Source organism: Heptranchias perlo, chromosome 11, assembly GCF_035084215.1.
Source record: "Heptranchias perlo isolate sHepPer1 chromosome 11, sHepPer1.hap1, whole genome shotgun sequence".
NCBI lineage: Eukaryota > Metazoa > Chordata > Chondrichthyes > Hexanchiformes > Hexanchidae > Heptranchias > Heptranchias perlo.
In genome coordinates this window covers 53,983,599-54,006,560 of record NC_090335.1, presented here as the reverse complement: position 1 = coordinate 54,006,560, position 22,962 = coordinate 53,983,599, and the positions used below count along the sequence as shown (strand labels likewise).

General features: G+C 43.2%; 1 protein-coding gene across 3 annotated transcripts in view; it reads left to right on the top strand.

The window, feature by feature from the left end:
- Nucleotides 1–22,962, top strand: part of LOC137327349 (E3 ubiquitin-protein ligase DZIP3-like) — a 117,472-nt gene that overhangs the window by 5,785 nt on the left and 88,725 nt on the right. For all 3 annotated transcript variants that reach the window (XR_010964428.1, XM_067993051.1, XM_067993052.1), the window contains exons 2-5: nucleotides 6,792–6,887; nucleotides 9,589–9,735; nucleotides 11,473–11,553; nucleotides 13,943–14,067. Coding sequence is in view for 2 of the 3 variants with exons in the window: in XM_067993051.1 (XP_067849152.1) it covers nucleotides 6,810–6,887; nucleotides 9,589–9,735; nucleotides 11,473–11,553; nucleotides 13,943–14,067 (431 nt within the window). In the remaining variant the exon portion in view is untranslated. The remainder of the gene's footprint in view (nucleotides 1–6,791; nucleotides 6,888–9,588; nucleotides 9,736–11,472; nucleotides 11,554–13,942; nucleotides 14,068–22,962) is intronic.

Below are 22,962 nucleotides of genomic sequence, written 5' to 3'. Positions count from 1 at the left end.
TCCAGCATTGCAGTGTCCGTTATTACCATGAGCTGCTGTTTTTGTGGGATTAAATCATTGCTTTATCAATAAAGCTGCAATTTGCTTTTGACTTGCTTTGTATTTATTACGTTTATGATGGTACAAAAATTAAGTCATTTGTAACTTGTAACAGCTACTTTTATTTTAGTATTCAAAATATCTATAACCTTTTTGTGTGTAAATTAATAGCACACTCCAAAATGCTGAAAAGTACCAAAGATAGACCTGAATTCCACATGCTCACGTCCCCTTCACAAGTTTCCTTATCCATCACTGTGAAAAATGAATTTTTGTGTACTTCATTTTCTCAAGTGATGGATATATTGGGTTTACCCGCAGTTTAAGTTACAACATGCTCATGTTCCACTGCACTCTCAGCATAATTACTTGTTTTCATGTCATAGGCGAATCCTACAGCAGATTTCTGCATCAATCTTGCCTGTTGGGATAATTCCTTCCTTATCCTTTTAACAGATTCGTAAAGCTAGAGACAATACTATGTCTGTGAATTAACTTCATTTATTCTTGTTTCAAAACATTCATCCTAAACCTTCATATAGAATAGTACACATTTAGCCCTATGTCTAAAACCATCTATGCAGGGAACTTCTAAGGGAAATCGTGAGCATGACTTATCCAAGCCCATTCACGTTGCCTGGTTTTGAAGTAGGTAAAAGCTCCTACTGAGTGAAACATGTATCTCTTTTTATGCCATTTCCTTTTTATGCCCTAGTTCCTGCTGGATTCAGCACTATTGGGTGTTTTGTGCACTGTGACTATTGATGCCGCTGTCTCAGCCAGTGAGTTGGCGGTGGGGTGGGATATACGGCCGACAAGACTTGCGTGAATTTTACAGCAAAACCGAGTAAGCAGCTAAGCAAACAAAGTTTATTTACAAAGTCTATTTAAAAATAGTCTCTATGAACTGCAGCAAACAAAAATCCTCCGTAAAATCAATCCACCAGAATGGAGATGATTGGGTAATTACCCAGTCAGTCATGCCTGGAGATGGCATTGCAGTAAGTGAATGGGATTGATTTTACCCACAAGTTCTGTTGGTTGCAGTTGGTAGTGGCTCGTTTTTAAAAAAAAAATAGACTGTAAATAGACCTCGTTTGCTTTGCTGTTTGCTGTAAAATTCACTGTTTGACTGTGAGTCTGGCTGGCCTTAAGTCCGAGCCTGCCTCCAACTCGTTGGCTGACAGTGAGTCATTAGATACTCAACTCTTTTTTTCCCCCCCCCCGCCGGCTCTGATCAAAAGTCTGTGTTTTTAACCTAACAACCCTTTTAGCTCCATATTATCCATTTAGCTTATTTAATAATCTATATAAGCTTATCCTTACAGCACAATGTCTTCGGCCCTGAATTTCATTCTTTTCCAATTGTTATTAGCGTCATTGAGGGGAAAAGACAGGATTTGTGAGCATCAGTTTAAACCAATTCTGCTATATTGGCTGTTCTGTATTAGAATAATGCAAAAACATATCTATAATCTTACATTGCGGATGGGAATTTCCTCCCACGTTTTCTGTGGAGCTTATTTGCCTACACCAGAATGTAAAAACTGGCACAAACAAGCACACATTCAGTGGTGTTATCTTGCATTCTAATATCGGTTTTCTAAATGGCTGGACAGAAACTTAAATTTACAGTCATGTCCTAATAAAATTGATCAAAACTATACATCTGACATTTTTACTTCATTGTATATTTCTTTAAATAATCAAACTTGTTAATAAATTAAATTTTGTTCTTACACTTAAAGATTAACAATTAGTGAACGAATTCAGGAAGCCCCAGATGTGAATTTTTACTAAAACAAGATTTTGAATAGTAGCTACATCTGGATCACATGGTTTCATAAAACCACTGTTTATAATTGTACTGAATTGGATGAGTATTCATTTGTTTGTGATGTATATCTGTAAAATCTCTCCTACCCATTGCTCAATCTCTTTCAGGAAATCGCAGAATAATGAGTAATGAAGAAGGAGATGATTCTAAGAACTCTGCAGTTATTTACAGACCATAAGTGGTAGAAGGAATTTAATGATTGTGGTTCTTTAGAAATTACGCATGCACTAATGCTGTGGAGAATGCTCAGGGTTTTACAATTAGTGCATTTCGGTTGAATGTTCATTTAAGTAAGTTGATGGTGCATTGGAAGGGAACTTTAAAAACTGGGGCAGAAACTTTAGTTTCTATCTAACAGTTAAAATTATTTATATCGAAGGGGGGAAAAAAATGGTATTTTTGAACAAGGAAGCGATAGTAGTTATAAAACTGCCTTTTTCCTAAAACAAAATTAAAGCTTCAGACCTGAGAAATGCAGTTACTCCAGGTAAGCCAATATCAAGTGACTTTGGGTTCTGCTGCACCTAAATATCTGAGCGTAAATCTACACCAGTGCAATACAGTTGAAAATGCAGGGATCTCGCATGAACTGGTCTTTGGCATGGGGGCAGAGCTATGCAAATGCGGTAAAGGGTTTCGGTGGATGTATCTCGGAAGCGACGCAAACGAGCGACAAAATTTGGGTATAGCGATATTTTGGCGTAAAACCAGCGTAAATCAGTTATGTGTGAGTTTTTCCACAGGCAAAAAAAGGCTCAGCTCCACTTAGGCATAGTAGTTATGCCAAAATGTTGCAGGAAATCCTGGGCCCATGTCTTTTTTATCAAAAGGAGAGAAACCTGAAACTGCTGGACATGTTGCATTCTCGTTGCTGTGTGAGCCTAGTCGTAAAACTTAAACTGCCTGAATTGACCACAGAATTGAACTAGTTACTTCATAGAAACATCCTGGTTTTCTGCATTTCTCCATTGAGGAGAAAGAGTGTCTGAACAGTGCCAGCTCAATATCCTCAAATGGGGCTGATAGATTTTATGATTACAGTCACAAAATTTAGCATGTATATTCAATATTAAGAAAGAAAAACTTCCTTTATATAGCACCTTTCACGACTTCAAAATGTCTCAAAGAACTTATAGAACTTGAACAGTCTATTTTACTGTTTTTTTTGAGTCTGTGTGTTATATATATACACACACACACACACACACACACACTGTGGTTGCATGTGTAGGTCACACAAAACTTTAATTCATTTAGTTATTAAAATAGGCCTTTTGCATATGTAAGCACTCTGTAATAGCTTTACAGCTGCATGCTATGTGCCCAGAGGCTCTGTTCCTCAAGCCTCCTGCTGTGAATTTAATGCCACGTCAGACTTCCTACATTGCAAAGGGTTGGAATAAATTCAACATGTATTCTCGGTTCGCAGCCTTCAGGCATTATCCCGGCTCTTCTTGCCTTTTCTGCGTGTAAAATCCATGTCTGTTTTAAAATTAAAAACTAGCTGTGCTGAATGATCGGTACTAGCACCAGCTTCCTACAAGACGGTACAGAGTAATGCATCCAAGTAGCTCTGCATTCTCAGTTCTTCAATTGCACAAAATTGCTTCAGATTAGTTCCAGAAAAGTTTAATTTTAAACAAAGGCTGGTATTTTAGGTAATAGTTCCATTGATATGACATTAATGGGTATGGTTTTCAGTCACAAACCTCCCAAGAAAGTCCCCTCTTCACTTTCAGATCTCTGACTGACAGATAGATAACACTAAGAAACCGTATAATCTCAAGACTAGAAGCTATAGGGCTGATTTTAAATATGGGGGAAGAATGGGCAGGAGGCAGATGGAGCATGCCCGCCATCCGCCTATTCTTGCCAGCGTGAGACTCAAGCCATTTTGAGGCCTGGGTCTCATTTACATGCTGCGGGTGCCAAGTGGACACTCGGCTGCAGTTCACCGGGTTCTGGGAGGGTGAGCAATCTGCTAGCTCCTATGATGAGTCTGCCCACAATTTGAGCCTGGAGTATGGGAGGAGAGGATCCCAGGGGGTGGGGGGCTTTTAAGGACTGCTGGTAATGCCGCTCATCACCTGGTACAAATGGGTGGAGCATGTGTCATAGGATTCCAATTCACATATGACAAGTGGACTTCCTCTTGAAACAAGTGGGCACTCCAGCTGCCTATCTCGGGACCTTACCATCATCATTTTTGGGCTGCTACCACTCTATTTACGCTGGGAGGTAGGAGTTGAAATTGGCCCTTTATAAATCTGCTTTCTTTAGAAGTAAATCAGAAGTAAATAGCAGATTTCACTAGCATGCAGGAAAATATTTTTTGTCAACCTGTACTTTAAACCCATTCCAATATAATAAACATCTCATAATTGTAACAAATGTCCTAGGAAAAGCTTTTTTTTAAAAAAAACATTAATTTATATAACACTTTTCACTACTTCAGGATGTCCCAACATGCTTTACAATTAAGTACTTTTGAAGTGTAGTCACTGTTGTAATGCAGGAAACGCAGCAGCCAATTTGTGCATGACAAGCTCCCACAAACAGCAATGAAATAAATGATCAGATCATCTGTTTTAGTGGTGTAGGTGAGGGATAAATGTTGCCCAGAACTCCCATGCTCTTCTTTGAATAGTACCGTGGGATCCTTTACATCCACTTGAGAGGGGAGGCGGGGCCTTTGTTTAATGTCTCCTCCGAAAGACAACGCCACCGACAGTGCAGAACTCCTCTCCTGCACAAAAGTGTCAGCCTAGATTTTGTGCTCCATTCTCTAGAGGGGCCTGAACTCTCAACCTTCTGACTCAGAGGCGAGAGTGCAACCATGGAGCCAAGGCTGATATCTTTATAAAAAACCAGATATTCAAAATGTTTCTAGTAGCCCCACTTCACTTGTCTATCTGGCATCACTAAAGACATCTAATATTCTCTCTTTACTTTGAGATCTGAACTGGGACAAAGGAAGAGTAAAATGGTGTTTTTCACGGTAAGTACAATTAGGAGTCACAGCTAAGTTTCAGCCTGCCTGATAGAACTTCTTGATATGTGTATACCAGTGAAATAAACCAACTCTCGTATGAGGTGTGACCACTTTTCCCCAGTCAGCCAGAATTCCACGTGATGAGCTCTGTCTCTTTGTCGCAGTCCAGTAATCAATAGTGACACCTGGGATAACTTTGTATCCAACGATCATGAGTTCATCTAGACAGAGATGACTTGCTGGGGCTGTCAACCCAGCCAGCGATGTGAATTTCCTTTTAATGCTGAGAAATTGTGTCAGCAAAGAATTTCTCTGTAAATGCTGTTTGTAGAAGTTATTTTCAAGTGACCACAAAGCTGACTTGCTAAAGATTCTTTATCAAGTAATGTTAAAATATAGTCTTTTGGGATATTAAAGTAGACATTTCTTTGATCCATTACAATGATTTCTGTTCTAAAATTGATATACCCGTACTATTAGTTTAAAAATGAAAATATAAGATATAAGCAATAAAAGGTGGCACATTCTAGAGAATGCTGGTAATTTCTTCAGGTTGTCGGTTGCAGTACAGGATAATAGCATTGGAACATGGCTCTAAAGTGTAACCTTCAGTAGAGATTTTCTGCTTGTTCTTTAGTGAACTTACTGTGGTTTGAATGTACATTTTATGCTGTTTACCAGTGTGGTGTGGTAAAAGATCTTTTATATGTTCCAATTTAGCTTGGAGTTTTTTGCAGCAATCATATCTGTCTTCAATCTACAAATTATGCATCAGCAACTTTGAGATTATATTTTTTCCACACACTTCCTCCCTTTCCATGGAATTAATCTGATTTATTATTTTGGACTTGGATTATAAACCTGTCACTGAATTGTTTCATTTTATCAACTGAGTTTGGGTCCCATGATAGCACTATGGGTAAATGCACTCTGCCATATAGATTAGAAAGGTAGCTGGTTCAATTATTTTCCATGCAGAGTTAACTGTTTTCAGCCAAAGTAGTGGTGAAGGCTCCCAAATTTAGGAGTAGGGGACACAGTCTAAAAATTAGAGCCAGACCTTTCAGGAGCGAGATTAGAAAACATTTCTACACACAAAGGGCAGTAGAAGTTTGGAACTCTCTTCCGCAAACGGCAGTTGATGCTAGCTCAATTGCTAAATTTAAATCTGAGATAGATAGCTTTTTGGCAACCAAAGGTATAAGGGATATGGGCCAAAGGCAGGTATATGGAGTTAGATCACAGATCAGCCATGATCTTATCAAATGGCGGAGCAGGCACGAGGGGCTGAATGGCCTACTCCTGTTCCTATGTTCCTAATCCTGCTGGACAGTGATTTATGTGTGGACAATGAGTGAGACTAAGGTGGGGGCTCAGTTGGGATGACACGCATGATATGCCAGCACACTAAGCTCACACATGAAGAATAGCCACTTGGGTGAGCAACTAGAGGGCTGATGGTACTTATGGTACCTTTTCTCCCCTTCAGAAGAAAGGGGAAGAAAAGGATGGGAAGATAATAGCTATTCTTCCAGACCATCTGATTTACTACTGAACAATTTATCTCCCCTGATTCTACAAGTTTGTATTATAAAATGTAAAAACTTTTTTTTAAAAAATTCACTTGTACCAATAATTGAAAAAGACTTGACAAGACATGGGGGAATAGGCATGAAGAAAGCAGTGGGGAATTTTTTTTTTAAAGGATCAAACACCTTGTGTGCCAAAACCATTTGATAGTAAAAAGATGCGAGTCTCAGCCTTCCTGCCCATTTACTGTTTTACTAAGAATTTGAGGGGAAATTAGAGACTCTTAATGATTATATTCCGCTCTGGAAAGTCTATGCTCGTAAGAGTATAATTCCTAGTAACTAACGGTAGAATTGAAATATATTTTCACTGAACTGTTCTTCGAACTTACAGATTGCATAAACTTCGTAAATGTTGACGCTGCGGCAGCAGAATAGGGAACTCTGTGTAAAGATGGGTCTTGAGGATGCAGAATCATTTCGCATGGAGGTAAGTAAGATTTTTCATTTTCAAAGCTTTATACTTCAAAAGTGAAATTAAAAGCAAGAAATACACCACATCAATCTGTAAAGAGAATGGTAGGTTAATGTTTCAAGTGTTATCATTGATCAGAAAACTTGAAGAATGTAGCTGAAACGAAAGTACAGCCTTTGTTTCAGAATAATGTTTTTCATTTTGCATTGCAACACTCTGATCAGAGCTAGCTGATGCTTTGCAGAATTCTCAGTTACTAGTGCCCGACGATACAAATGGAAGATTTTGCTGCAAACAGTTTAATATTCTGACACCTGGTCTGCTCCTGCGTTCTCAGTCTTCTGCTCCTCGGCTGAGAATTTTTCACACTACACTGCGCTAGCTCTGATCTGTTCCTGTTGTGTCCCAGCCTGCTCTGGATTCTGCTTTTTGGCTGCTTTCCACTTGTTTCCCATAGCTGCCAACTCCACTTATCCTTCGGAGCTCCTCGATCACCCTTTGCTGGTCTGGGTTGGACCAGCTCCTATTGCTGCTCCCGTTACTGTATGCTCCTTACCTCCCTGTGATGTTCCTTGGTCCAGCTCTCTCATCTGCAATGATCCCGTGGATTTACCGTTCACTGACTTCACTGGTTGCGGTGCTTGGATTTAACACCCACTGCTTCTCGCTCCTCTGCTGGTATACTGGATCCGCTGCTGTGCACTACTAACACCAAGGCTAATTCTCTTTTTCCCCTCCCGCTGCTGAGTACTGGCCTTGGTGTTAGTAGTGCACACCAACGGATCCAACTCTGGATCATCCTCTGCTGGCTCATGGTCAACTCTGCACGCTTCCTTAGCTCTCTGTTTTCTACTGGATAGTCTCTAACAGTGCGCCCACTGTTACTCTGCTCCTCAAACAACTCCTGGATTCGCTCCATCTCCAGAACTGTCTTCAAACCTGGACACTGGTTTGTCAGTGCTGACTTCACCCTGCTACAGGTCAGCTACAGGTCAACTTCATCCCACCACAGGACCTCAGAATTCAACTTTGGGATCCCTCGTGCTATCTCCCTTAATATTTGACATTCCTATGTAACTTGAATTCCCTCTAAATCCATTTGCCTCCTGGAGATCAAAGATAACTCTTGGCTTCTTTTCTCTACCACCAACTGTCTCCTTGAACTCTACTACCATGCCCTCTCCACCCTCCCCTCCAACAAGTGTGAGGAACTTGTGGATTTGTTCATCTCAATATTAGTGACTATCAGTTCAGCCACCTCTGCTGTAATCCTCCCCTTCTACTTGCCCACTTAGCCCTGAACCCGCGTCTTTCTCTAGTTTCTGTCCTTACACCCCTCGTGCCCACTCAGATATGATCTTGTCCATGGGACCCACCTTCTGCTCCCTTGATCCCATTTCCACTAAACTGCTGACCACCCAAATTCTCTTCTTCACCCCAGTGCTCGGTGAGATTGTAAATAGTTCCCTCTCGTTGGATGCTGTTCCTCTCCCTTTTCAAAACTGCTGTTATCACCCCCTCTTCAAAGTAGAACCCACCCTCTGTCCTTGCAAACTACCGCCCCATCTCAAACCTCACCTTTGCTCTTGAGCCCTTGAATTTGTTGTTGCCTTTCAATTCCATGCCCATATTTTCCCTAATTCCTCTGTGTTGTCAGATTGCTTGTCCAACATCCAGTCCCAGATGAGCCATAATTTCCTCCAGTTAAACATTGGGAGGACCAAAGCCATTGTCTTTGGCCTTTGCCACAAACTCTGTACCCTCACCATCGATTCCGTTTCCCTCCCATGATCACTGTTTCAGAGTGAACCAGACTCTTTGATCTCTGCATTCTATTTCACCCCAAGCTGAGCTTCTGACCCCATCATCCTCTCCATCACAAAAAAAGCTTTCTTCCACCTCTGTAAAATCACCTGCCTCCACCCCTGCCTCAGCCCATCTGCTGCCAAAACCCTCTAGCCATGCCTTTCTCACCTCCAGCTCTTCTGGACTGCCTCCTACCCTACATCCTCCATAAACTTCAGCTTATTCAAACCCATATCCTATTCTGGACCATGTCCCAATTACCCACCACCCCAATGCTCACTGACCTACATTTACTTTTGGCCCCCCAGGACCTCCATTTTAAAATTCTCATCTTCATATTTAAATCTCTTCATTGCCTCTCCTCTCCCTATCTCTGTAACCTTCAGCTTTACAACCCTCCAAGAATTCTGTGTTCCTCCAACTCTGGCCTCGTGCATCCCCATTATCCCACTATTAATGGTCAAGCCTTCAGCAGTCTGGGCCCTACACTCTGGAATTTCCCCTCTAAACCTCTCCACCTCCCTCTCTTCCTTTTTTAAGACCTTCTTTAAAGCCCACTACATCAACCAAGCTTTTAGTCACCCATCTTAATATCTCCTCCTTTGGCTCAGCGTCAATTTTTGTCTGATTTTCGCTTCTGCAAAGTGCCTTAGATATTTTTCTACATTAAAGGTGCTTTATAATTGCAAGTTGTTGTTGTAGTCAAGAAAGTCCGTAGCTTCACAGCTTATAGGTTGTTGTATGCTTACTGCAGTACAATTACTCAAAACCTCATTCCACTTTATTTCATGAGATCTGTTTGGAATTGAAAGGCTTATTTTTGTATTGACTGTTATTAGAGCCTATTGATTCTCAGATAAGTTGTGGACAGCTGTATTTGTTGATTCTAGTACATGATCTATTTTCTCAGGTGAAGGGTGACGATGTTGAAGAGCTGCCCATAAATAGTCCCTTAGACATAAACAAGAGACTTGGTTTCTTTCTATCAATGAGTACCGATGAAAAGATTAAGCAGTTCCAAACCTTCCTCACAACTGTAATGAAGAATGATTTGGGGGTGAGTATTAATGTAATAAAACAATCATTTACAGGCATTTTGCTTTGTACAGCACTGCCCAGGATGCAGAGTACATGTCATGCATAATGTAATCTATAGCAAAATCTTTCTGAAAGAATTTGGTTTTTGCTAACCCAGTGTGCTGCTTTATCACATTCATGTTTCTTGATCTATTTCCTGGGTGAAAACCTCTATCTCATAGGTGAAAACTGAAGAAAATAACTGCCAAGCATAGGAAGTTCTTGCAAAAGTTGCAGCTAACTTCTTGTCTACATGATATTCCCCAAATCCTCCTCCATCCATATAAAATGTACAATGGTGACAAAATTAAAAACCATAGAAAGTTTGTGTTCAATTGCAGCCACCAGTACCATAACTGAACTGAATGATTCCTTCTGATTTTCATGCACTCAGTTCAATTACTGTCCAATTGTCTATCAATAGGGGAAAAAATGTCAGCACTGGGGTAAAGGTAATGTTTTCACTAGTGCTGAGATGTTTTTGAATTCAGTGCTGGAGCTAAAAAATTGTTTGCTCCAGCACAGGACATGGGGCATTTTGGTGGATTTATAATGTATGGAGAGGAGGGAGAAAGCTGGCTTAGTATTATGTAATTGGTTGAATCAGTTGGGAAAGTGATGTCACTAATTCATTCTGCAAATAACTATAGTGCTAAAACAATATTTATTTATATGTTTGTAGATATACATATATAACTATTTCTGTTATATCAGGAGCTTAGTAGATTTATTTTGTTGTCTCTAATTATTTTTGCCACCAAAAACAGGAATATTAATGATCACTAGCAGCAATCCTGCACTTGGGTATCTTATTTTCAGAGTCCTCCTCTTCTTCCCAGCCCCCCAGCCTTCCTAATTAGCTAAATTGGAAGGTGAATGCCCTGTATGGGGAACTGAGCCATGTAACCAGGAATATCCCAGGTTTGATCCTCAATCAATACTCCAGCTGGTAGGCGTGCTCCAATTAAAGACCATGCCGCACAATTAAGGGCAGAGAAAAAACGTTCAGTTGGGGTCCCCATTCCTGATCATTAAAATGTGTGTAGACAATGGGTGAGGGCAGGATAACACTCATCTTGATCAAATAGCTTTCTGTTACACACAGCCTGCATAAAGACCTGCTACTTGAACAAGATAATGTGGAATTGTTATCTCCAGGATGGTGAGGACTGGAGAAAATTTGACTTTCTTATTTAAATACCTTTTCCATAAAGCCATAAGTATTAGAGAGGGCACGTGCCAACCATGGCTCAGTGGTAGCACTCTCACATCTAAATCAGAAGGTTGTGGGATCAAGTCCCACTCCAGGGACATAAGCACATAATCTAGGCTGACACTTCAGTGATGTACTGAGGGAGTGCTGCACTGACGGAGGTGCCGTCTTTCAGATGAGACGTTAAACCGAGGCCCCATCTGACCTCACAGGTGGCACTGTTGGAAGAAGAGCAGAGGAGTTCTCCCCGGTGTCCTGGCCAATGTTTATCCCTCAACCAACATCACTAAAGCAGATTATCTGGTCATTATCACATTACTGTTTGCAGGACCTTGCTGCGTGCAAATTGGCTGCCGTGTTTCCTACATTACAACAGCGGCTACACTTCAGAAGTACTTAATTAGCTGTAATTAAGGGGTTTGTGAAAGGCGCCATATAAATTCTTTCATTTAGCAGAAGCCTGTAATACATTTAATCCTATATTTTCATGTTTCTTGCTCTTAGGCGCCCCAGATAAGTGAAGTACAGTATCTCTTGCTGTTGCACTACTTTGTTATGGCTCTCTGCTCCAGAGGCCAGGCACAGGTACATTTTTTTTCCATTTGTACTTTAAAAATTTGTTTGAAACTATAGTGGCTTTTATTAAAACCATCAGCAGTCTGTCGCTTCCAAATCCAAATGGTTTGTTGTATAGTATTCGAGATTTTAGATAGAAAATTAAAATGTAGAGCTTTAACAAAGGTTTGAAAAAGTCCTGCTTCTTAGGGTAGCTAACATGACATTAACTGTTTAAATTTTTACTGAAACATGAAAGGATTGTGTACTAAATTATATCAACATACCAACAATGATAACATGCTTTATTTAGCACCTTTAGCTAAAATGTCCCAAGGCACTTCACAGAGAGATAATCGGACACAAATGAATACCAAACCAAAGAAGGAAATATTGGGAGGGGTGACCAAAAGCTTAGCATAAGAGGTGGGTTCAAGGGACAGTCTTAAAGGAGGAGAGGAATCAGGAGGTCTAGGGAGGGAAATACTGAGCATAAGGTCTAGACGGCTAAAGGCACGGTCACCAATAATGGGGGAGGAGGGGGATGCACAAGAGGTCAGAGACGCAGGAATGCAAAATTCTCAGTGGAGGTCGGATATTGAGCTAGATGACACTAGAGATAGGGTGGGGTGAAGCCATGAAGGGATTTAAACACAAAAGTAAGAATTTTAAATTGGGGGCAGAGTTTTGGATGAAGTGAAGTTTATGGAGGATGGGAGGCCAGCCAGAAGAGCATTAAAATAGTTCAGTCTGTACATGACACAAGCATTCCAATGCTCTCCTGGCTGGCCTCCCACCTTCCACCCTCTGTAAACTTGAGCTCATCCAAAACTCAGTTGCCCGTATCCTAACTTACACCAAGTTACGTTCTCCCATCACCCTGGTCCAGCGACGCCTCAAATTTAAAATTCTCATCCTTGTGTTCAAATCCCTCCATGGCCTTGCCCCTCCCTATCTCTCCATAACCTCCTCCAGCCTACAACCCTCCAAGAACTCTGCATTCCTCCAATTCTGGGCTTTTGTGCATCCTCCACTTCCTTTGCTCCACCATTGGCAGCCATGCCTTCAGCTGTCTAGGCCCCAAGCACTGGAATTCTCTACCTAAATCTCTTCGCCTCTCTCCCCTCCTTTTAAGACCCTCCTTAAAACCTACCTATTTGACCAAGCCTTTGGTCACTTGTCCTAATATCTCCTTCCGTGGCTCAGTGTCAAATTTTGTCTGATAATGCTTCTGTAAAGCACCTTTGGACATTTTACTACATTAAAGGTGCTATATAAAAATGCAAGTTGTTTGAGGGTTTTCACAGCAGAAGGGAAGAGATGGAGCTGGGCGATTTATGCAGTTTGTAATATTGATAGAGATAAAATGGAATTTTACTAGATATTTTGAACTTGTTTTTTGATTGTATTGGCACCGAGGAAGATGTTTAAAACCCATTTTTTAAATGGTTAAAGGGCTGTCGTGTCTCAGTGGAGAAATGGAATGACAGAAGATTTGTGTAGAATATAAAGGTCAAGAGTGGGGCTTTTAAGTGATGATTCCAGTATTCAGATTCATTCGGCCCATTGCCCATAATTTTGGGGATCATCATTGACCAGAAGCTTAACTGGACCAGTCATACCAACACTGGCTTCAAGAGGAGGACAAGGGCTGGGTACTCTGACAAGTGGCTCACCTCCTTCCCCAAAGTCTCTCCACCCTCTACAAGGCACAAGCCAAGAGTGTATTGGAATACATACCACTCACCTAGATGGATGCAGTCACAACACTAAGATGCTCATCAATCTGCTTGATCAACATCCCTGCCATTGGATTTATTATCCATCCTGTACATCACTGGGACACTGTGGCTGCAGTATGTACCATATACTGGATGCACTACTTCAACAGCTCGTCCCAGCCCCGCTACCTCTACTGCCAAGAAGGACATCATGGGAACGTACATCATCCTGACTTGGATGTCTGTTGCTATTCCTATTTCTGTTGCTAGGTTAAAATCCTTGAATTCCCCATCTAACATTATCCTGAAAACACCATTTTCACAAAGGCTGTGGTGGTTCAAGTAGAAGGGCAGTTAGTACTTTCTCAGGGCAACTAAGGATGGGCAATAAATAAATTCTTTCCAGCATTGCCCATATCCTTGGAACAAATAAAGAAAAAATGTGTATGACCAGTGACAGTGGGTAGAAATTGACCATTATAAAGCTGTATTACCAGTAAAAGAGTTCTTTTGAAGAAAAATCTAACTAGGAAAAAGCAATGGTAAGTTGGAATGTACCCTGAAAGTTTTCGGACAAATTTATTTTAAAATGTACCTGATTGCAGCTTTCAAAATGTGTGAATACATTCAAAGGCCCAGTTCCTAGAGATATTGTGTTATTTGTTTTGCAACCATTTTACATTCTTTTATTTCTGTAGGATCTTTCTGAAGCCGAAAAGCAGATTAGGACAATTGAGAAAATGGCTAAGGAGAAACCAGAATGTCAGAGTTTTCTGTATGTGGCCTATCACACATTAGGTTGTTTATACTACAAGCAAAATAGGTAAGAAATCTGAGCTTGAAATTGGATATTAAAGAATAAATAGCACATACAGCAATTTAATTTTACTTGTATTTGAAATAAGCATTCAGTTAGGATGAGATGATCTGAATGTGTCTGTGTAGTATTTACGCCCACTTTTGCTCTGTTTTAGTTTGTATGCTGTATTACCAGGTAATGTTTACATGGGCCCGAATTTAGCAGGCCTGCGGGTTCCCAGCGGGTGGTCCTCCGGGAGCGTGGTCAACACGCTCTGCGAAATTAGTGGGTTGCCCACGCGATCGTAGCAGGCAACCCACTAATAGGAATCAATTACCTGCTCCTCCGGGGTCCACGGCGCTGGCCTGCGCGTCGGTCGGGCTGCGCATGCGCAGTACGATCTGTCAGCTGGAGGCTCTCTAGTTAAAGGGGCAGTCCTCCACTGACAGATGCTGCAACCAATGGGACAAATTGCAGCATGGAGCAGCCCAGGGGGAAGGCTGCTCCCAGTTTAATGATGCCTCACCCCAGGTATCATCAGATGGGGTGAGGAGGAGGGGGAGGACACAGATCTTCCCCCCGGCGGGCGGGAGGAAGCGGTCTGCCTCTGCCACCAAGAAGGCCTGGCTCGAGGTGGCAGAGGGGGTCACCTGCGCCACCAACATATCGCCCACCTGCATACAGTGCAGGCGGCGCTGCAATGACCGCAGTAGGTCAGCCGCAGTGAGAACACGAAGTCTTTCCCCTACACTCCGTCTGCCACAACACTGCCCCCACCCCACATCTCCTTCGGCACCGCCAACACTATTCTGTCACATCACCCTTCATACCCACTCACACCCCATCCTCATCTTACCTCCACCTACTCACCTCGCCAGTACTCACCCTGCCACTAACACGTAACCCAATCCTCATACAATCTCATTGCTCCATCCCATACTCACCCTCTCGTGCATCTCCCTCACGGCCAGCCTCACTCAACCTGCCACCACCTGTGCTGCAGCCACAGGGCATGCATCACATATGTGCAGTAGGCAGCGTAAGGCAAACGTCTCGTCAGCATGAAGGGGGTGCACAAGGGTGTCTGAGGGTTTGTCATGGGTGATACCCATATTGAATTTCAGAGCAACAAACAGCACACATTATATTGACACCACCACTGCCATGTCTCCGCGAATCCTGTCCGTTGTGTCCAATAATGCCCGCTCCTGGGTATCACTATGAGGACCCACCACTGATGCCACCCATCGTGTTACTGCAGAGTAGGTCCAGGTGTATCTGCAGGGCTCTTCCGCGCAGACGACTGAAAGACATCGGCGGTGTAGCCGGCTGCACCCTGGAAGAATGCGGAGGAGAAGGTGTGGAGGGCAGTGGTGACTTTGCCAGCGACAGGTAAGCAGTTGGTGCTGGGGCCAGCCAGGAGCAGCTCGGCATGAAAGATGCTGCAGATCTCCACGACTACATGTCGAGTGAATCTGCGCCTCCCTGTGCACTGCTGCTCGGAGAGGTCCGGGGCCTGTGGCGAGGGTAGTGCCCTCTGCGACGCGTCTCTCTCTGCGGTAGCCCTCCCTCCTGCTGTGCAGGTGGGCGTCCAACAACACCGTGTTGGGGGGATCCACGTCTCTGCGGCGGACGGCGTGGACTGCGAGGCTGCTGGTGCTGGTCATGCTCTTCGTCCTCCGAGGGTCTCCACACACCACCCAACTGGCAGGTGTTGGTCTGAGGGGTTGTGCAGGGTAGGTGGGTGGTTCCTCGGACTGGGGCTGCGGTTTCGTGTCGGTCTGTCCTCTGGCTTGGCGGGGGGTGGTGGAGGGCAGGGGTTGCCCTATGTGACGCGGTGGCCTCCTGCGTGGGTGAGGGCTCTCCCCCGTGGAGCGCACCTTGGCACCTGCCACAGGCTGCTGGCTGCAACACGCCTGGTTGGAGGGAGACTGTTTCCCCCAGTGTGGGAAACTCACTGCCTTGAAGCTAAAATCCCACAATTCCTCTTTTGACAGCTGCTTCAGCTCATTAACTGACCACAACGATCAAGTTAAGTACTCTCAAGTGGAACCCCGCTGGCTTTAATTGCCTGCGGGATTCCCACCAGCGGGGCTTGCGCGCGCAGCCCCGCACGTCAGCGCGGTACCCGGAAGTGGCCGGGATTTCGTCGCGATCCGGTCACGTGACCGGATATCGGGATTTTCGGGGCCACCCCGCTGGGAACCCGCCGGAAACACGATCCTAAAATCGAGCCCCATGTGTCGGATTTCTCTCTTTGGGGGGCCAAAGAAGGAAAGAACTTGCATTTCTGTGTAGGATAGTGTATACTATAATAGGAGAAGTAGCTTAACAATGCAGAAGACAGTATTAATATTCTTTCTAATGAGAATGTATTCTATATGATCGAGGTTAACACATGGTTTAGATTAAGTCATTAGGATTCTGCTGGGGCATGCTAATAAGCAGGAGGTGTCAAACAAATGCAATTTAAGAAGTATTAAAGGGTTTGTTTAAGAATTATAACTAGTTTAGAGCTAACATGTCTCCATTTCAGCTGTTATTGTATTAAGGTATGATATTTATAACTATACAAAATTGTCTTCACTAGATAAACAAAGCCCACATTCCAGTGAGACTGGATTATTTGTAGTGTGACTTCCACCTACTGGTGTAGAGGCATATAACACATAAGATCACATGACAATCTCAGCCAGGATAGGTTTAGAGCAAGACATCTGACGTTGTCCATCTAGGTGTAACAATATGTTCACTTTCAGTAATTCTTTAGTATTCGGGGCTGAGAACCCGCCTAGATAGGTTACAGTTAAAGGCAGACCTGAGGGATAGTAAGTGTAGACTTATAACTTGTTTGTACTTTGTCAATATGAACAAAAAACAACAAGTTGATTTATCTCTGGCATCCGCACCTATATAATTTGGATTAATCTACTAAGTTGATTTATAATTCAGTAGCACCTTTCACAACTTCAGGATGTCCCAAAGCGCTTGTAATGTAGGGAAATGTAGCAGTCAATTTGAAATAAATGATGTTGATTGAGGGATAAATATTAGCCAGTAGAATTCTCTTGCTCTTCTTTGAACAGTGCCATGGGATCTGTTGCGTCCACCTGAGAGGGCAGATAGGGCCTCGGTTTAACATCTCATCTGAAAGTCGGCACCTCCGACAGTGCAGTACTCTCTCAGTACTGCACAGAAGTGTCAGCCTAGATTATGTGCTCAAGTCTCTGGAGTGGACCTTGAACTCATGACTTTCTGACTCATGAGAGTGCGACCACTAAGCCAAGCCTATAATTGTGAATTCTTTTTTGATTGAGAAACACTGATTGTTACATTTTATCATTTCATTTTTCCTTGACTTCACTAAATGTATTTGGTGGCCTTTAATGAATTTTTTGTGAGCCTTGGAGTTAAAATAACTGCAACATTTTGATTCAGAAAACTTCAGTTTTTAAAGTTTTTCTTGTTGCAATTGTTCGTCTATTAGAGCACATTGATATACGTTACACTCATAGTATTCAGTGCATACGATATAGTATACATATCTATTAGATCTTTAAGGTATATTACATGTGTCAGTTTGGTTCAGTTAGTAGTGCTGTCACCTAAGTGGGAAGGTTGAGAGTTCTGGATTCTGACTGATGCTCAGTGCAGTACTGAAGGAGTGCCAAAATGTCAGTGGTGCTGTCTTTTGAAATCAGACGTTAAACCGAGGCCCTGCCTACATGGACATAAAAGAATGGAGTTTTCCCAATGTCTTGGCCAACCTACCTCCTTCTATCAAAAAGGACAGATTAACTGGCCATCATCTCATTTGCTGTTTGTGGGGCCTTGCTATGCACAAATTGGCTGCCATCTTAACCTACGAAGCAACCACAACTGCACTTCAAAAGTATTTCTTTGAATCTGAAGTGCCTTGGACCATCCTGAAAACATGAAAGGCACTATATAAATGAAAGTTCTTTTTCTTCAACTAGGAAAGAAATTGGATGATTTACACCACTAGCATGATGAAGATGTTCTGTTTTGCTTTGGGGCTTTACAGATATGAGAGCTTTTTCTCCAAAGATTTCTGTAAATAACTTTGCAATAACATTACTTTGAATATGCTGCAAATTTACAAGTGAAAAATTACATCTGTAGTGTATATAGCAAAATACAAGTTACATTAGCTGTGGAATATTTAAAAATTGCACAAGCAAACCTTGGAGTACATTGAAAACTGGACTCCTTGTGGTGAGAGTTGTTTTGCTTGGGTTGTAAGTTTTGACTTTTTGTACCAAATTAGTCACTTCTCTATCTAAAATTAAGTCCTTATGGACTCTAATTTTCCCTATTTGCTAATTTTAGTGATAAAGTATATGTGAGTACAAAATAAAGTAAAGCGGGGAACAGCACTTTATACTGGTGACTACATTTTTGCTAAAAATTATACCCTGATGAGAATATTTGTGGGGATTGTAGGTCGATTTCTATCGTGTGGTGTTAAATGTACAGGTAATATAAACAGGCAGATAATGCAGTATCTATTGTGATTTTTTTTTTTGTGATTAATTCATTTATAAGGAAGAATATAACCTGTATAGGATGCTTCTGTGGATTAGATGATAAATAAGAAGCCTTTTCCCCGAGGGAAAGGACTGCTCTGATCGTCCATGAAAAACTTTGTTCAAAGTCAGGTCCTGGAATATTTCCATCATGCTATACCAAGGGATGAATGTCCTAACGTGTTATTTAAGTTGTCATAGATGTTCGAAGAACGATGAGGACAGTTATGGTTTATAAAAACAACTAGTTGATCTTGTCTGAAGTTGTACGTGGGAGTACGTTGTTGAAAGGGTTTACCTCTGTTTCCAAACAATGTGGTGACAGTATACCCGAAAACAGTGGACAGCAGAAGTTGCTATTATAATGACATGGAGATAAAAAAAATGGAACAAACTGGGGAACATAAATTAGAACAAAATATTATTTTTTGACACCATACAGTTGCAAAAGGAAAACTACTCACAGAAACCAACGTAAACTATATGCATCACAGCACACTCAACAAAAGGATACTATACTGATGAATGTTATACCTAAGCAGGCACCAGTGAATTAATAAATTAATGGAACTCTGAATCAATAAATGCATAGAGCAGCAGGCACCAGCAAATGAATACATTGATAGCAGTGAATTTAAAAAAAAAAGAATGGACTAGTGAACACAAGTTAATTAACAAATTAATACAGCAAGTGAATTAAGAAATTTACAGGCAAGCGGGCACACCAAGAATTAATGGATCAACTGACACCAGTGAATCAATGCCCCTTTGCCAACATTGCCACAGACTAACTTTCACTGGTTTCACAGCAGTTTACTTTTCAAAGCACTATCAGCGATTATCATGCATTTGCCAACTCTAAAGGTGAGTTTAAAAAAAAAATGAATGCCTGATACAGCTTAAAAAAAAAGAGGCTTTTACTTTGGCAAGGCCCATAAACAGTTGATACTGTATAATTTTCATAGTATAATTAGTTTTGAGCGCTTGTAAACATTCCTGTGCTTTGTGCATGCTATGCACAGGACTTTTAATAAAATACTAGTTGATGTCCCATGACATTGTTTACAGTCAATTAGAAAATATGGGGCCCGATATTACCATGGTGGCGGGTTCGGTGGGGGAGGGGGGGCGATTGGGCGCGTGGATAACGCGCCCGGTGAAATCAGTCTGCCCGGCGCGCAATCGCAGGCTGATTGGATCCACTTACCTGTTCTTCCGGGTTCCTCGCTGCTGATCTGCGCGGCGGGCGGACTGTGCATGCGCAGTAAGGTCTGTCAGCTGGAGGAGCTCTGTTTAAAGGGGCAGTCCTCCACTGACGCTGCAAGAAATAGGAAAAATTACAGCATGGAGCAGCCCAGGGGGAAGGCTGCTCCCAGGTTTAATGATGCCTCACTCCAGCTATCATTGGATGGGGTGAGGAGGAGGGGGAGGACAGAGATCTTCTCCCCCACCCCCCCCCACCCCGGCGGGCGGGAGGAATCGGCCTGCCTCTGCCACCAAGAAGGCCTGGCTCGAGGTGGCAGAGGAGGTCACCTGCACCACCAACATATCGCGCACCTGCATACAGTGCAGGAGGCGCTGCAATGACCTCAGTAGGTCAGCCAAAGTGAGTACACTTACTCATTCCCCTACACTCCGTCTGCCACATCACCGCCCCCACCCCACACCTCATTCTGCACTGCCAACACTACTCTGTCACATCACTCCTCATACCCACTCAAACCTCATCCTCATCTGACCTGCACTTACTCACCTCGCCAGTACTCATCCCACCACTACCACTCAACCCAATCCTCATACAATCTCATGGCTCTATCTCATACTCACCCTCTCATGCATCTCTTTCACAGTCAGCCTCACTCAATCTGCCACTACCTGTGCTGCAGCCACAGGGCATGTATCACATATGTGCAGTAGGAAGCGTAAGGCAAACGTGTCGTGAGCATGAAGGGGATGCACAAGGGTGTTTGAGGGTTTGTCTTGGTTTTTACTTATATTTAATTTCTGATCAACTCACATTACATATTATATTGTCACCACTACTGCCACGTCTTTGCAAATCTTGTCTGGTTTGTGCAATAATGCCCTTTCCTGAGGATCACAATGAAGAGCCACAACTGATGCCACCCATTGTGTCACTGCAGAGTGGGTGTAGATGTATTTGCAGGGCTCTTTTGTGCAGATGACTCAGAGATGTCGGCGATGTCCCCGGTGGCACCCTAGAAGGATGCGGAGGAGAAGTTGTTGAGGGCAGTGGTGACTTTGACAGCGACAGGTAAGAAGATGGTGCTCGGGCCAGCCGGGAGCAGCTCGGCATGAAGGAGGCTGCAGATGTCCACGACTACATGTCGAGTGACTCTGAGCCTCCGTGTGCACTGCTGTTCAGAGAGGTCCAGGAAGCTGAGCCTCCGTCTGTGGATCCTGTGGTGAGGGTGGTGCCCTCTGCGACGCATCTCTCTCTGCGGTTGCCCTCCCTCCTGCTTTGCAGGTGGATGTGTCACAGCACTGTGTTGTGGAGCTCCATGTGTCAGAGGTGGACGGCGTGGCCGGCGAGGCTGGTGATGCTGTTCACCCTCCGAGGAGGTCATGACTGCAGCTACTGCGGCCTCCATCCAGAAGATGCGGACCCCCTCAGATGTACAAGGTAGGTACATGTGTCTGGACACCGGGGTAAGTGTGCAAGTTTGTGAATTTTATTGTTGGGTGGGTGGTGAAGGCCAAAGTTTGTCCAAAGTGACAGAGTGGCCTCCTGCAATGAGTGAGGGTCTCCCCCTCCCCCCACCTGTCAAATGGACCTTTGCAGCTGCCACAGGCTGATTGCTGCAACACGTCCATTTGAACCGGGAGTGTTTCCCCCAGTACGGGAAACAGTCCCAGTCAGTTGCAAAATCCCATCCCTGCTAAAATAACAGGTCAATCAGGTCTGTAAACAACCTGAAGTACCTGTTCAATTACTTTAAGTGGCACCCCGCCAGCTTTAATTGCCAGCGGGAGTCCCACATGCGGGGGCTGCGCGCGCATGTGAGCGCGTCAGTGGGAAACCCGGAAGTGGGCGGGTTGGAGCCGGGCTCCCGACCCGCCCCGGGAATCCCCGATTTTTGCAGCCCCCCCCGCCAGGAACGCACCCGATTGCGGGTGCGAAAATCGAGCCCGTGGTCTCTCTTGCATGTCTCTGCTGTCTTTTATGTTGCTGTTTTTATTCCTCTCTCCCCTCCTGCTTTTACCTACCTCTCTTTCTTTTGCAGCTCTCTTTCTGTTCTGCTTCTTTCTCCCTTAGCCTTTTTGCTTTTCCTTGTCCTCTCCTGCTTTTTTTTCCCCCTTTTCAGGTGGTGGGTGGTATATTATGATGTGGGAGGGGATGGAACCACCTTGCTGCAAGCTACATTTGGGGTGGGAACTGCAAGAAACAGGTGGCCTTTTGCAGCTCCCTTCCCATTATCCCCTCCAGTCGCTTGTGCTTCTCCCCACTCCCGCATGTCCATTGCATCCCATACCCCTCCCCCTTCCTACCACCTCCTCACTTCCATTGACATCCACATCGCCCTTAACCTTCCACCCACTCCCAGTTGAGTGGTGAGAAACCAGAGGCCCTCACACCCTCAACTTGTTTCCCTCCTCCCTCCCCCTTTTACCCTACTTTCCTATCTGTTTCCCTCAAAGAAGTTTTCTTTACTTTCAAATTAAATTAAAACAAGCAGACATTTTGTCTGTCTCTTTCAAGCCATTAGCAATTACTTTTTTATCTGTCACAAAAATGGTAAGGTGAGGTAACGAACTAACATGAAGACAATCAGTCACTCACTCTCTCTTTCAGTGGAAGTGCAAGACTTTTAATGTACAATACAACGTTAAGTATCTGAGCATTCTGTTAGGGCGCAGCATTAAAGTTGTGACATCAGAGCGCTCAGGGGCAGCTTAAGTTATTGCACTAGTCAAGTCTTAGCTTGCTTTGAAAATTGCAAACCCAATGGGAAGAATTGTTCTGGTTGTGACTCATAATAAATCATAAAGATTCTTCTTGATGCGACCAGGGCTATTCATCTCTTAGCCAAGCCCCCATGTGCAAAATAACTTAAACTGCCGATGTCACAGTTTTTTTTTTGATGTTCATAATTTTTCGAAAGCATATTTGTTGAGAAAGATGCTTTCTAATAGCTAAATGTTCTTTCCTCTATTTTGTGTTCTGTCTCTCTCCCTCTTGTTTCCTTTTGTCCATTCCTGTATCATTGTTTTGTGTCTCCACATTATATCCCGAATCTTCCAGCCTAATTAGCATTTCCTGAGATTGATTGATTTTAAAAAAAAATAAGTAAGAATGATCCAAGTTCGACTCAAGATTGGCAATTCAAGTTAGTCAGAGATTGCCATCAGT